The following is a 14,534-nucleotide window of genomic DNA, read 5'->3' as shown; positions in this document are numbered from 1 at the left end:
GTGCCTCTGCTTCCCGAGGTGGGGGGAGTTGTTTACAAAGCGACAGCCTGTGTCTCCAACCACTCAGGAACTCATCCGGGGATGAGAGTCATTCATTTTTTTTGGCTTGGTTTTTTTCGAGCATTTTTCAAGCTGTCACAGCTTGGCAGGTCTGTAGCTGCAGTGTCAAGATTTAGAATTATTCTGTCGGTAATTGCTTTCTGATTCATCAAAATGATAGATGAGAGGGAAAATGACAAATAATCACAAGTTGGGGATCTTCAAGGATATCCCTAAAAATGTGACTGGAGAAGCGTGGCATGTGTGAGTTCCTTGTCAGGAGGTCACCTTTGCTGTCAGAGCATTTACAAAGAAATTCTCTTAAATTCAGAGTTGGAAAAAAATCTGGATAACTGCAAAATGAGTCTGCAGACTGGACTGCAAAGGTAATTTTAGATGATTCAGTCTCTGGCCTTTTTTTTTCCTGCTGGGTCTGAAAGCAGGTATCTTCCCCTCAGGCACTCACAACTATCCTTTCCAAGAGTGCAAAAAGCAAAATATGCTCAACTTCGCTTCCTGAAGAGGAGGTCTGTGCTCTGATGCGTGTTGTCTTCCCTCAGCTCCACCAGCTTGTCTAATAAAAGCTATTACTGCTCTCCTACTCACAGCTTCAGACTAGCACAGCTACGAGTGATCTCTTACTTGTCTTGTTCCCTTAGTTACATTTTCAGAGACTCTCTTTGCCACAAGTCCCTTCATTTTCAGAAGCGTTGTGGGAGTTGTGTGGTTACATCTCTTACATCTCCTCTTTTCTCTCCTTTAAATGTTGAAGGTAGGTGACTCATCATAACTTCAGCTGATATTTCTCAGTGATCTCTTATTTAGCACAGAGCACCGAGGAGAAGATGTATCGCAGAGTCAGAGGAGTGATGGTGATACCAGCATGGATTGAAAACAAAACAAAACAAAAAAAAAGGCAGCACAGCAGTTGTTTTTTGCAGTTGCTTTTGTTGTGGGGGTAAGAAGGTTTATAGGCTGCCTCTCCAAACCTCAGTGACCCTGTGTGGGCCCTTCTGTGCTCCTCATGGCTTATGAGTGAGTGGTTTTCCAAAGATAAGGGAACATTCTCCACCACCATGGATGCATTTTGTGGGGGCAGCTCACAGCAGCTGGGTGTGAGGCTTGGCTCATCTCCCTGGGCAGGGAGGGCAAAGAGACCATTTGGAGCAAAAGATAAAAAATTGGAAAACATACAGTGAGGATATTCCAACAGCACTGGAGTTCAGCTTAGCTGGAACTGAACAGCTTTGTTTTTCAAGAGCAGTGCTTCACCAAAAGCAGTGCTTGTTTTTATTTCCCCTTCCTTTAATGGCTCCAAACTGACAGAGAGCAGGATTATTTTAGATATTAGAAAGAAATTCTCCCCTATGAGAGTGGTGAGACACTGGCACAGGTTGCCCAGAGAAGCTGTGGCTTCCCCATCCCTGGAAGCATCCAAGGCCAGGTTAGACAGGGCTTGGAGCAACCTGGGATAGTGAAAGCTGTCCCTGCCCATGGCAGGGGTTTGGAATGAGATGATCTTTAAGGTCCCTTTCAACCTGAACCATTCTATCATTCCTCAACAGACAAACACTGGAGGGCTGCAGAGGTCCTTGCAGTCACTTTGGCGCCGTGACTGCCCATTTGTGCAACCTTCTGCTTTCAGAGGGCTCAGCAAACCTTTGGTGCAAATCATGACTCACCAGGATAATCACCTTTTGTCTCTGGGCGTGTGTGTGCATGTATTTGCAGAAGGAAGGCTGCAGATCGTGGGGAGGGAGTGTGGTTATTCCTCACCTTGCTGCTCGGACTGTAGATGGAGCAATGCACTGCTGTTCTCGGCACTGATGGGGATTTTGGCCTCCCTTAGTGTTTCTCTACGCAGTGGCTGTTTGCAGTTTTGTGGTGTTACAGAGAAGGGTTTGGCTCTATCCTGGGTGATGTAGGGTTTCTGTTGCATCTTCTCTGACTCTTATTTTAGATCGCCGCACACATCTGAGCTATTTCAGTGATCCTGAAGGAAGGCAGAGTGATTCTGGGGAAGGACACTGGTCTGGGAACCGGCCAACTTAACTTACATTTCCAGCTCTGCTGTTCCCTGATGTGGAACCAGGGGCTTGTTGTTCAACCTCTGTCTGCTCATGTTTAATTGAACTTCAGCAGAGCTGGTCATGCTCAGCCTGCTTTGTAAGGCTCTTTTACATCACAGTTCAAGAAGCACTGAATGTTATTGTTGAGCTATCAGGCAAACAGCAAGCATAGGCAGGAAAGGGTGATTTAACTCTGTGCCATCCTGCTGCTCTCCTTTACTGAGATCTCTTCCCAGTCCTTGCCTCTGAGCTCTTTTGGATCCAGACAGCTAATGCTTGCTGTGCATCCCTCTCCATCAGTGTATGGGCTGCCAAGGGAAGGGATGCTGAAGTACCAGTTTGCATTGTGTGGGCACCTGCTCTCAATTGTTCCATGCACTCAGGTTTGCTCTAATAACACTCAGCAGGTTGCTTGCTGCTCTTTAAGTGCCTTCGTTAATGCGGATGGTTTGGGCATGTCTGGATGGAGTTCTTCCGGAGGCTGCTGCAGCTCATTGAGAAATCCACACTGCCAGATAAACCTGTTGTCTTGTTTCCAGCCTGCCTGCTGCCATTGCCTGTGTTTTCCCTGTCTGTAGTGCTGGAGCAGCCATGCACTGAGCTGTGCAGACGGCAGGACAGCATCCTTGAACGCACAATGCCTTTCCTCCTGGTTTTGTCGAATACAAAAGCTGACAAAAGGCTGTGCTATGGTGGTTTCTTGGTTTGGTGTGCAAATGTCAGCTTGATCCACTGCCACAGCCTGGTTTGTTTTGGTCAAGGTGGGGCTGAGGACGGGAGGTTGTGTTGGAGGGTGGCAGACCTGCTGTGAAGTGATGCTGTGGAGGAGTTTGCTGATGGGCTTTTAGAGGAAAGCCTCATTGCTTTGGAATGAGAGTGTGGCTTTGGTCTGTGTTGCTGTTCCCCTGAAACCCCTTTTTAGCAATCAGCTGTAATAAAGTGTTCTTAACTAGATGAGTGGTGACTGGTGCATGTGGCTCCCAGTAACACTAAATCCACCACACTTTGTAATAAGGTTTCAGTGCCTGGGGTCTTTTGCCTAAAAATAGCAAAAAAAAAAAAGTGTTAGGGGAAATCTAAATCAGAAGGAAACAAATGGCTTTTAATCTTTCCCTCTGTTTCAGAGTGAGGGATGCCGAGGAGGAAGAAGCCTGCAGAGGGCCTGGAGTCTCGAGGTCAGGATGGGGAGGAAGAGGAGGAAGAGAAGAGGAACCCAGCCAATGCCAGGAAGAAGCGCAGTTTTGTGGATGCGTTTATTGTTATATCCGACAGTGATGGAGAGGTCAGTGATGGGTTGGGGTGCCCAGAGCCTGGGCTGGGCCCTGCTACTGCAGGACAGTGCCAGAGCAGCCCTTGCTGTCGTGCTGGGGTCAGGCTTTGCACAGAGGGTCTTGTACTGTTCCTTGTCTTACATATGAGATGAATCAAATCCTATTTGACTAGGAAATGAATGGTGTGCTTCATGGGGGTGAGTTATGAGTCTGGGATTTGATAACCAAATCCTCTCAGAACTGAATCTGAAATGTAATTTAAAAGTAACCTTTCCTCAATCCCTTTACAAATCTTTTTTTTCATAATTTTTGTTTGATTGATTTCCAGCTAAACCTTAGCAACATGATTCTGTATTATGTGCAAATAGATAAGAAAATGATTCAGAACTCAGGCTTGTGAGTAGCTCAGAGACAGGCAGTGTCTGGTAAACTGATTCTGAATTACAGGGGCCTGAGTTTGTAACCCAGCTCCAAAGGGTGTAAAGGTGAATGTGATGTGGGAGTGCCTGGCTAAGGCATCAAGGCTCAGATCCCTGATCCCCAGCGTCGGCTTATGCACATCAGCATTACCCTCAAGATTGAAATGTCTGTGTTGGTTACACGGCATGAGCACAAGAACTCCTGCCTGGGGGAAACCCAGAGCCCTCAGAACCTGTGCCTGACTGAGTGAGGCACACCAGAGGAAATTATTACAATCAGTTTTTTTATGTGTGACTCGTACAGCTTTGCTCTGTCTTGCTGGTGATTGGGGATCCTAAGCTGCTTTTTGTAATTCCACCATTTTCAAAAGCATTTCAGTTCACTCTCAAGCTGTAGATCTTAAATCAGGTCCCTTTTGCTCCCACATCTGCAGTGTGCTCCTCTCCAATAAGGCGATTATCATGTGAGGAGGGGAAAATCACTAGAAATAAACAGTAAGAAGCTGTAGGGCAAACGATATTGGATGTTTTTTCTTCACATTGTCTGAGTTCTTTCCCATTGGGAAATTCCCTGAAAGAAATGGAACATATGGCAGTAATAGTTCAGTGGGGTTAAACCCTTAGCTCTGCAATATGCTAAGTTAACTTCAGATGTCTGCTGCATCACTGGCCTTTATTGTGAAACCTATAAGGAAAAAAGAAATCAGCAGCTATAAGAGCTGCTGCAGTACATAAAAGATCAGGACCTGTTATTGTCTGCAATTATTCATCTCAATGTGCACGTATCTGAAAAAGAGGAAACAAACGTCTCTTAAAACACATCTATAAAAAGGTTAGGCTCCCTCACTGTTCTCTAAGTTTGTCTATAAACAATAAATTCTGATGGCATAATCGGTCATATTACAGAAAAGGATATGCTCAGAGAGGCCGTTAAAGAGCCAATTAGGTTCTGTTTAAGTGACAACAGTTCAGTCAGTTGAATGAGTGGATTTATTCAGTTCAGTCTCTTTCTGTGAGTCATCAGCTTCCAGATCCAGTGCCACAGTCTCTTGTCATGTTGTTTTCTGCAAAATCAAACGCAAAACTGATTTACTTGGGATCTCAAAAAAATAACTGTCTGTCTTCTGTAACTGTCTCAGCTCTTCTGTGTACATCAAGTTGAATTTCAATTTTGGACGTTGTAACTGTTGTTCTTGCACTGGTAAGACCTTGTTGTGTGTTCAAAAAGAGGTGTGGGAAGCTCAGATCAATAGCAATTTTAGAGAACAATATATTCTCAATTAATCTTGCATCTGTTAGGACATGGTTCCTTATGAATCAAAAGCTACAAGGACAATTTGGGCATCATTGATTCGATGGCTTTCTTCCTTGGCAGTCTCTTGGCAGGTATCTATAGAACAAGTCCCTAGTTCTGCTTCCAGACCAGCAGATCTTGTAGCAGCTGCACCTGGAAAGCCTCCAGCTTCTCACTTTTGATGATCTTTGGCAGACTGCCTCTCCCAGGAATTTTTCAGTCATGCTGGATTATCAAGCTCATCCATGTTATTTTGCCAAGTTCCCTTTCTTTGCTCATGTCTGTGCTGTGGCATCTGCAGAGCTGCATCAGAAAAAAGTTTTCTGGACGTGAGGCTTTCTGATCTCTGCTATATATAATCCTGGATTCGGGGAACACTTCTCTTTTTTTGGGAAGGGTCAGACAAAATAAGAACAGTCTCTCTGGCTCTGTGGAAGCCAGAGGAGATGACCTTCTTTGTGCAGACTGTGTCTCTGAAAATGCAGACATGTTGAATGAGTCGAGTGGTTCCCATCTCCCTTGGCTGTGTAATCCCACAGGGAATTGGTTGCCTGTGCCAGAAGATGGATTTTCATTCACAAATACACAATATTTCAAGTAGTGCCCAACAATGCTCTCTCTGAGCATGACAATTACTGGTCTCCTGAACCTCGTGCTTGCATTGGACTGTTGGTTTGACTCCTGAAGCCATGTCTTCAAGATGATTGTTCCTCAGCACAGGGCCTGGCCAAGCGTGAACTCTGAGCAGAGCCCAGAAGTTGTGCTGACCTGTTAGACTGATCTGCAGCCTTTAGTGCAGTTGATCCTCACATGCTGCTGATCTGGTCTGGGACCTTTTGGAAGGGTCTTTTGCCAGAATATGTCCTTTGGGAGCTTTGAGAGTACCTGCCTGCACTTACAAAGTTGGCATCAAGTCTCACAAGCTCTTTCTGCCAGATCCATCAGCTCTGCCAGCCCTCAGGGAACATATGACAAGACTCCAGGGTGATGGTGCCATCTATTTCTGCATGGCCCGTCTTCCCTTCAGTGTGGAACATCCCTTTGCCTGAGTGTTCCTGTGTTTGGAGATGCTCACAGTCGGGGTAATCAGCAGCATGTGTTGATGTTCCAGATCAGATTTTGGCTGTGGTGCAGAGGTGGCAAATACCCAGCCACTGCCCTGTTTCTATCATCTGTGACAGTGGACACTCACCTCAGGACCAGGCATGGCCTGAGGGACATCTTGCTATGGAGAGGGTGGCACTGGAAATGTCACAGCCAGGATGGCAGTGCCCACCTGTCATAGTTGAATCCCATCCAGCATCTAAGTACCAGGCAGCTGCTTGCTCACTCCCACCCCATGGCAAGGAAGAGAATCGTGGGGAAAAAAAGTAAATCTCGTGGGTTGAGATAAGAACAGCTTAATAATTGAAACAAGATAAAATATAATAATACTATTAATAATCCTAATGATAATATCAAGAATAATTGTAATGAAAAGAAGGGAGAGAGGAACTGCTTTTCATCAGGAACTGTAATGATAGGACAAGGAGGGATGGGTTCAAACTGAAAGGGGAGAAATTTAGGTTATATACGTGGAAGAAATTCTTTACTGTGAGGGTTGTGCAGCACTAGAAGAGGATGCCCAGAGAGGCTGTGGATGCCTCATCTCTGGCAGTGTTCAAGGCCAGGCAGTGAGCAACGCAGTCTTGTGGGAAATGTGCAGGACAGGAGGGTTGGAATGAGATAATCTTTAAAGTCCCTTCCAATCCAAACCTTTCCATGATTCTCTGAGTAAAACCCAAGGAGAAACCAGTGCCACAATGCAGTTGCTCACCACCCACTGACCAATGCCCATCCAGTCCCTGAGCAGCAGTCAGTGTCTCCCAGCCAATTCCCCCCTGTTCATACTCTGGGCATGAGGTTCTGTGCTGTGGAATATCCCTTTGCCCAGTTCCCCCAGCTCCTTGTGCACCTGCTCACTGTCAGAGCACAGGAAACTGGAAAGTGCTTGATTTAGAGCAAGCACTGCTTGGCACCAAATAAACCATTGGTGTGCCATCAACATTACTGTTGTACTAAATCCAAAACACAGCACTGCACCAGCTACAAGGAATAAAAATAACTTAATCCCAGGACACCACCTCACACCAGTGACCATTGGAGCAAAGCAGAGCCACACGGGAGTTTGCTGCAGTGCCCTGCTGTCTCCATGGGCTCTGCTGCTGCCAGGGGACCCTGTGCCTCCATCTCCCAGGAGAGAATGCAAGAGTGAGTTGGTTCTGGAGAAGGCTTCATGGCTCTGCTGAGCTCACTTGTTGAAAATCAGATGGATCTGAATCCAGGCTCCTCTCAGCCCAGTAAAAGCCCTTTTTCCTACAGAGTCCTCTCTCCCTTGTGTCAGGAACTGCATATCCTGGCATAAGCCCCGTTGTGTCTTGTTGTTCATCTCCACTTCCAGCAGGTTTGTTCTAATGAGCTGAAAGAGCAAAGCTGAAACAGATTCTGAACTGAAGTCAGAGACTAATAAAGTAGGGTGTGATATTAATTTCAGCAGCAGCCTTGGCAAGAGCCAAACATGGTAATTCCAGCATCTAATTGGCTTTTAAAAATAAATTAGTCTGGTTTTCATCTGCATATTTCCCATGCAGGATGTGTGCTGTTTGGCTGTGCCCTATTGTTAGGTGGTCCCAACTGCTGTTGAGCAGTAAAATTACCCAGACCTTTTGACTTTGCAGTCTGCACTGTTAGGGGTGGAGACATTCTGCTGTAGCCTTTTCTTCCCTGAGTCAGTAGAAGCTGATTTCTGTGGTTTATCATGTGGATTTGAGGGAGCAGGATGTGGTATGCTGGCTACTGGCTTCCATTTATGGGCTTTTAGAAATGAGTGGAGCTGTATCTGTTTCTGCTGGCAGAGTCAGGTTCTCTTTAAGTATGTGCAAAAGCATTTTTAAAATGGGAATTTGATTTCCTGCTGTCTGGTGAAACCAAGCAGGTTACAAAAACAAGGAAGAATAATAGTGGCTGCCTTCCACTAAATGTGTGGAAGACTTTGGAAACCTGTCTATTTCTTCATCTGTGTACAATGCTGACAGTGAAATTGCTCATAAGAGAGCATCATAAATTAAAGTGCAAAGCCTGACACACAGGAAGAGAATTTGGGTTCCTTCTGACTGTTGTGCCTCGAATTGACAGCAGAGGAGGAGGGGTGCTCTCCTGGCTGGCACTGAGCAGAGGTGTGCAGTCCCTACCTCGCCTCCACTATAATAATTAGTTTCCCTTGGAAGATATGTGTATTGGAGATGACCTTGTAACTGCGAGTATTGGCTGCAGTTTGGGAATATTTTAATTGATTAAGATTATTTTTGGACTAGTGATCTTATTAGAAAGGCAGTTGGTTGAGAGGCCCCTTGAGTTCCTATTATCCTTGTAGATAGATGAGCATTAAAAGGTTGGGTCAGGAGGAGCAAGCCCTGTTGTCTTCTCTGAATTTTCTTGGCCCCTTCTGTTTCCACCATCCCCGCCTGCATTTATGCAGAGCACTCTAGGGCCTGTGGGGCTCTCTCCCAGCAGAGGCACAAACAGCGATAAATCCTAATTAAAAGGTATGTTTTATTTTCTGGGTTTAAAACTAAAAAAAGATTTAAGAATTCTTGGAATTGAGATGTGTGTATATATTTTGGCCCATCAGGATTAATTGGATTTGCTTCAGCGGTTCACTGTACCGTGGCTGTTCAGTAGAACGCTGCTGAGCAATTTAAACATCTTTCTCGAATGTATGAGGTTCCTACAACAACGTGTCCTGCAATAATTTTGCTCCTGCCACTGATGTAAATGTTGAGATTGTTCAGGAGCAGCACAGGGAAGCGAGGCACGTACTTGGCTGTGCCGTGGATCCGGGCAGCACATCCGGCACTCTGCTCCCCTCGGAAGCCCTGGAGGTGTTGGAGCCCCACGTTGTGCCCTGGTGTGTGTTGTGAGTGTGTCTCTGTGCACAGAGCAGGCACTCCCAGCCATGGAAAGTTTGGTGTGCTCATAAATCACATCCGTGCCCTGCAAGAGAGCTGCAGATGAGAGTGTCAGGGTTGACCTTCCAGCAAGTGCGGGAGTGATGAGGGGAAGATTGATGCCTAGAGAGAAGAGCTGGGGATTTACAGAGCCTGTTAGGATTAAATTGCCCCTGCTTTAAGCTGGGCTGGGTTTAGCATTGTTAGGCAGGGTTTTGGGGGAGGGCAGGAGAGCTATTGCTGAACCTCCTCCAGCATATAATCCTAGTGCAATCCTGGTGTGATCCTATGGACTGTTCTCCATCCCCTGAGGTGGGAGCAGCCCACGGGGTCAGCATGGGGCTGTTGCTGCAGACCAAGGCAGGGCAGTTTGGGGTGGGAGATCCCATGGTTTATGGAAAACTCTGGGCAGGGCCACTATGCCAGGGCTCTGGAAGAGAGAGGATTTCACCTCCTGAGCAGGAGCTTGGGATCCATCTCTCAGGAAGAGAGACTCTGGGTGTGAAGCAGCCTTTTGGAGACACCGTGGCAGATCTTGGAAAGGGGGTACCTAAACCAGTCTGTGTGGGGAAGAGAAGGAATCACTCACAGAAAAAACCCCTTAGGCACAAGCATGAGTGTGTGTGGGCTTGCCAAGCATGATTGCTGCCGTGTTGTGAGGTGATTCTTAAGTCAGTGGAAGTGAGGAATGATGTAGGTATTAGGGCATGTAAAAGCTGTAATGTATGAAGGTTTCAGGAAACCACCTAATAGTATGTCTTGCAAAATCTTAGTTGGATAAATAATTTAATTTGGTCTAGATAGCAACATTCCTGGATTGAAATGCTGCTAAAAGACTGTCAGTAAGAGCTGCTGATGAACAAAGGAGAGGCTCATCTGAGGGAGATGTAAAGCTGAGGCCAAGAGGATCAATATTAGGTCTGTGTGTCTTTTAACATCCTCATTAATGATCTGTAAGAGGGAGCAAGTGGTGTATATAGATTAATAAAATCTACAGATAACACTAAAGCCAGAGATGTCTTCAACAAAACTCAGCACACAGATGCAGTCTGAAAGACTTCACAGGTTCAGAAACGTGGGCAAAGGACAAAAGAAATGGATGACACTTGAAAATAATCACTACATCTGTTTGTGTTAAAGTAGCCCAAGCCGTGTGCCCCTCCCTGAACCCTTCTCTTGGCACAGGAGGTGGAATGAGGCACAAGCACGTGGCCCATGTGTCTCCTGGGCAGCAAAACTCAATGGAGCTGCAGAGGGAGCAGTGCAAAGCCCATCCTGGCCAAGCGTGGGTCTCTGCCTGAAACACTGGATTTGATTCTAATCCTACCTGATTTAGAGACACAAATTGGAAGGGGGCCAGTGCCAGCCTTGGGTAATGTGTGTGCCCTTGCCTAAGCCGTTAGGACAGCAACTCGCAGAAATTTGTGTCATTTAAGCCTGTGCCCATTTTTGCTGCAATCCTTGTGCTTAAAGCTGCACACATTTAAGTTGTTTGTGGGAGTATTGTTTCAGGGAGCCTCGAGACAACAAGTTTCTCAAGTATTCAAGTTTCAAAAAATGGAATACTTTTGGCAATACTGCCCGAAGAAGATGTGGATGCCCCTCAAAAGTGTTCAAGGCCAGGTTGGATGGGGCTCAGAGCACCCTGATCTTGTGGAAGGTGCCCTTGCCCATGGCAGAGTTGCAATGAGATGATCTTCAAAGTCTCTTCCAACTCAAACCATTCTTTGATTCTATGAATACAATGAGAGAACAGCATGAGGAAGAAATACAGCTGGCCCTCCTGCCCTCAGGGTGCATTGGTGTGGGTCTCCAAAAATGGCCAGGGATTCTAGTTTGGATCACCTGAAATTGCCTGGGCATAGTACTAGACGCTGCATGGCAGGAAACAGCCCTGGCTTGCAGGTGTGTGATGCTCAGTTATAAAAAGGTTCTGTTTTTCTCTTTTGAGTGCTTACAAATATCAATGTTTTAGCAAGGCCAAACAAATTCTCTCTAAAATCATGGGTAGCAGGTGCAGTGCATGGTGGTGACTGGCATGAAGTCTATTGTCTCTCCTACTTCTCTGTTTATGTCAGTCTGTAACTCTTTTTGCTCGTTATGCTTATCACACAGCTTTTAATAGTTACAGAATGTGTTTGAATTACGTTTGAAATTCAAATTTCACTCAAATAGACGCTTGTTCTTGAACCAGTGTTTGTGTCTGAGTAGTTGGGGGGAGGGGGCTGGTAGTATTTCTTACATATTGCATGCGCTCACCATGTTCTTTTCCATTGCAGCAGGAGTCAAAGGAAGAGAGTGGCTTGCAAAAGAAGAGAACAAAGCAGCTGGATCGAACAAAGTTTGCTGCTAAAAGAAAAATTGCACGTACGTCTCGACTGTGGGGCTGGGGAAGTTGTCTGGTGCTGAGCAGCTTCTGCTCTTTGTGTTAGAGATTATTTCCCTTGCAGAAAGGCTGTGACATGGCTGGGGATGCAGAAAAGACCCTTCACAGGGCTAAATTTTGCACTTCCAAAATAAGTGTGCGAGGGTGTCGGTACCTCACCAGGTTCAGAACTGTCTGAGGCTGATGTGAAAGCGCCGTCAGTCACAAACTCAGCTCCTGTCCAGGCCCCTCTGCTCCTGTCTGTCCCTGAAACATCACAATGCTCTGACCCGACAGCTGCCGCTCAGGAAGGATCTGAGTCGCAGCTGACAGTTCTCTGAAATCATCAGCTCACAGTGTGGGGGCAGCCAGAGCACCAGCAGCATTGGGCATCATGAGGAAGGGTGTTAAGGGATTTAGTTGATGTAATTTTGCTGTTACATAAAGTGTTGGTGCACCCTTGTCACAGCGCTGTGTGCATTTCTGGCCTCTGCATAGCAAGGACACAGTGGTACATCCAGAGAAGGGCAGCCCAAGTCATGGAGGGGTAGAACAACTGCCTGGTGAGGAGAGTCTGGAAAGATTGAGGCTGCTTTGTTAGGAGAGAACAGTGGGATCAAAGTTCCCATTGGGAAGGCAATGCCTCAGCTGAGCACAGAGCTGTTGTTTACCAGCTCCTGGGGTGTATCAGTGGAAATAGCAAAAAATAGATGGGTTTAAAACGGGTGAAGGACACTAATGCTTCACACAGCATGGGGTGAACTCCTGGAAGTTTGTGTCACAGGAGGTTGTGGAGAGGTCACTATCAACAGCTTGAATAAGGGATGAAATGCATTCATGAACAATAAGTCTGTGAACAGATGCTAAAGGCTGGGATGTTCCTGCTCATATTCTGATGTACAGGCAGCAGGGCCCACTGAGCATGCACCATACTGCTGCTCCCTGTACAGCCCCACATGTTAGAGCAGCCAGGCCTCAGAGGGTCCCCACTCGTGTTCCTGTGCTCTGTGAGGCAGGGGTCCATCCAGCACATAAAATTCAGAGACTTTTTAGAATGATTGGCTCCTGCAAAACCCAAAGCAATCGCTGAACAAAATGGAGCACGCCAGTGCTCCGCAAGCAGCAGCAGTTGGGCTTGTCAGTCCTCACAGGGCTTGTGTGAATTAAATTGTTTTTAATAGAGGCCTAAGGCCATAGCACAGAACAGCCCAGCTCTTTGTGGGAGCTGCAACCCACTGTGCATGTCAGTGTTGAGCAAGTAAGATAGCAAAGTCAGAGATGGGAAAAGAGTTCTTTTTCTCATTCTTCTTTTTCTCCCAAAGGAAACAGAGCACCAAATTAAAGCTGAAACCCCCCCTTGGAGATGCCACTAAAATGTGACCAAGCATATGGTGCTAAGAGCAGGGATCTGCTGAAGTTGGATGTCCTCGTTGCATCATTGAACATGTAGGGTTTCAGGAGCTGGTGCTGTGCAAAAGGTGTTCACTGTGCTCCAGAAAATACACAGGAGACAGGGCCAGCTCTCCAGACGTTGTGTAACAGAGGAGTTCTGCTGTGTTTCTAGATGTTGAAATTATTAATAATAGTTTTTCTTTTCCTGGGGGAAAAGCTGCCTTTTTTTGTTGCTTAGTGTGCTCGTCTGAGTTTGGGGGCGCCTGGCACCACACGGTCGGAGAGCAGGGGCTTATTTAAGCACGTGTGATGCTGGGGCTGTTCTCATTTGTGGGAAGCTATAATTAGACTTTTGGTGTTTGCTTTTAGGCAAATTAAGATTTGAAGTAGTAATTATTTTTCCCAGTGTCTTTAAATAAATTCTTTGAATTGCGAGGCAAATTGGTCTTTTGTAAAGATTGGGTGCTTCTGGGTAGAGCAAGTTCTTTCTCCTCAAAACTGGAAAATTTCGGATATTGGCAGGCACTCGTTATAAAGCGTATCCTCCCTTTTTTGCTTTGTTGTGGTTTTATTCATTTTAACCTAGAGCCATAACTAAAATATATCTGTGACGTTTCATCCTGACAGGATAAATGGAAATACAAAACCTAAAGAAGTCTCTCTCTTTTTCCAGAGGAAGTCAGTGCTTTAAAGCACATTTGAATGTTTTTACTGTAATTGCACTTTGGATATGTAAAAATACTGAGATCCCGCATTTCTGTTATTTTTGAGTAAATCTCTTATTAGTAAGTGTTATAACTACAACTAGTGGGGTTTTGCATCTAATTCACTTTGCAAATGTCAAAATGGAACATAAATCGCTTTGCAAATTGCCGTATTAGCATTTAAAAAGGCTCTGAAATGGTTTAATTTGTTTAGGGCTGCCGTATCTTAAAAACAGTTTCTCTCTGACCCCTCCTTCCCATCTGCGGGTCTCTTGGATGCCCTGGTCCCCAGAGGGGCGCTGGGATTTCCTGCCGCGTTGGGATGGACCTGTGATGAGAGGATTTTGGAGTGTGAGATTCCCAGTGCCGGTGCTTCCCTCGGGAATGGGCTCCTGGCAAGGCAGGCGAGTGATGAGTCTGAGCTGAGCGTCGCTCCAGATGGAGAGGGGTCGTTTCCCCTGGGATCTGTGGAGCCCCCACCACAAGCTCTGAGCTCTCTCCCCGGCTCTGTTTGCACACAGTGGTCGGGGGCTAACGCAGCACTCTGGGTTTCTAATCATCATAAATTATGACGGCTGCAATCAGCATCAAGTTTAATAAAACACACGGTGCTGAGAAGTGATCAGTCCTGGAGCATGAAATACTGTCAGCTTCACTTAAAGCAGGTCAGGTCTGCTGGAAGGCACGAGCAGAGCTGCTCTTTGCTCTCCCCACAGTAATACCAGGTGGATTTTAAACTCGAGTTTTCCCCATCTCCAGAGCACCTACTCAACTGGAACGTGCACTAAGTGCATCTTGTTTGTCACTGGTTTCTTTGCCAGAGGCAGCATTTGTCTGGCACATTCCCTGTCCCCAGAGGGGAAATTGCTGTGCCAGGGAGGGAGAAGAAAACAAAATGTACAGCAGTAACTCGCCAAAAAATGTTTCTTTTTATTAAGCTTCATGGATGTTGATAGCCTGAACTGGCAAATGTTCAGGCCCCTGTTGAAGCACGT

At 46.1% G+C, this 14,534-nt stretch overlaps 1 protein-coding gene across 4 annotated transcripts in view; it reads left to right on the top strand.

Annotated features, from left to right (window-relative positions):
• Positions 1-3,229: 3,229 nt before the first annotated feature.
• The window catches only part of UIMC1 (ubiquitin interaction motif containing 1), a 34,960-nt gene continuing 23,655 nt past the window's right edge, over positions 3,230-14,534 (top strand). For 3 of the 4 annotated variants that reach the window (XM_031055329.1, XM_031055328.1, XM_014312250.2), the window contains exons 1-2: positions 3,230-3,390; positions 11,358-11,445. In XM_031055329.1, the coding sequence (XP_030911189.1) occupies positions 3,241-3,390; positions 11,358-11,445 (238 nt within the window). In that variant the 5' untranslated portion in view covers positions 3,230-3,240. The remainder of the gene's footprint in view (positions 3,391-11,357; positions 11,446-14,534) is intronic. The other variant, XM_031055327.1, reaches the window with a different exon arrangement.

Source organism: Geospiza fortis, unplaced genomic scaffold (genome assembly GCF_000277835.1).
Source record: "Geospiza fortis unplaced genomic scaffold, GeoFor_1.0 scaffold55, whole genome shotgun sequence".
Lineage (NCBI taxonomy): Eukaryota > Metazoa > Chordata > Aves > Passeriformes > Thraupidae > Geospiza > Geospiza fortis.
The sequence above is the reverse complement of the archived record's forward strand: the minus strand, read 5'-3'. Positions and strand labels throughout refer to the sequence as shown.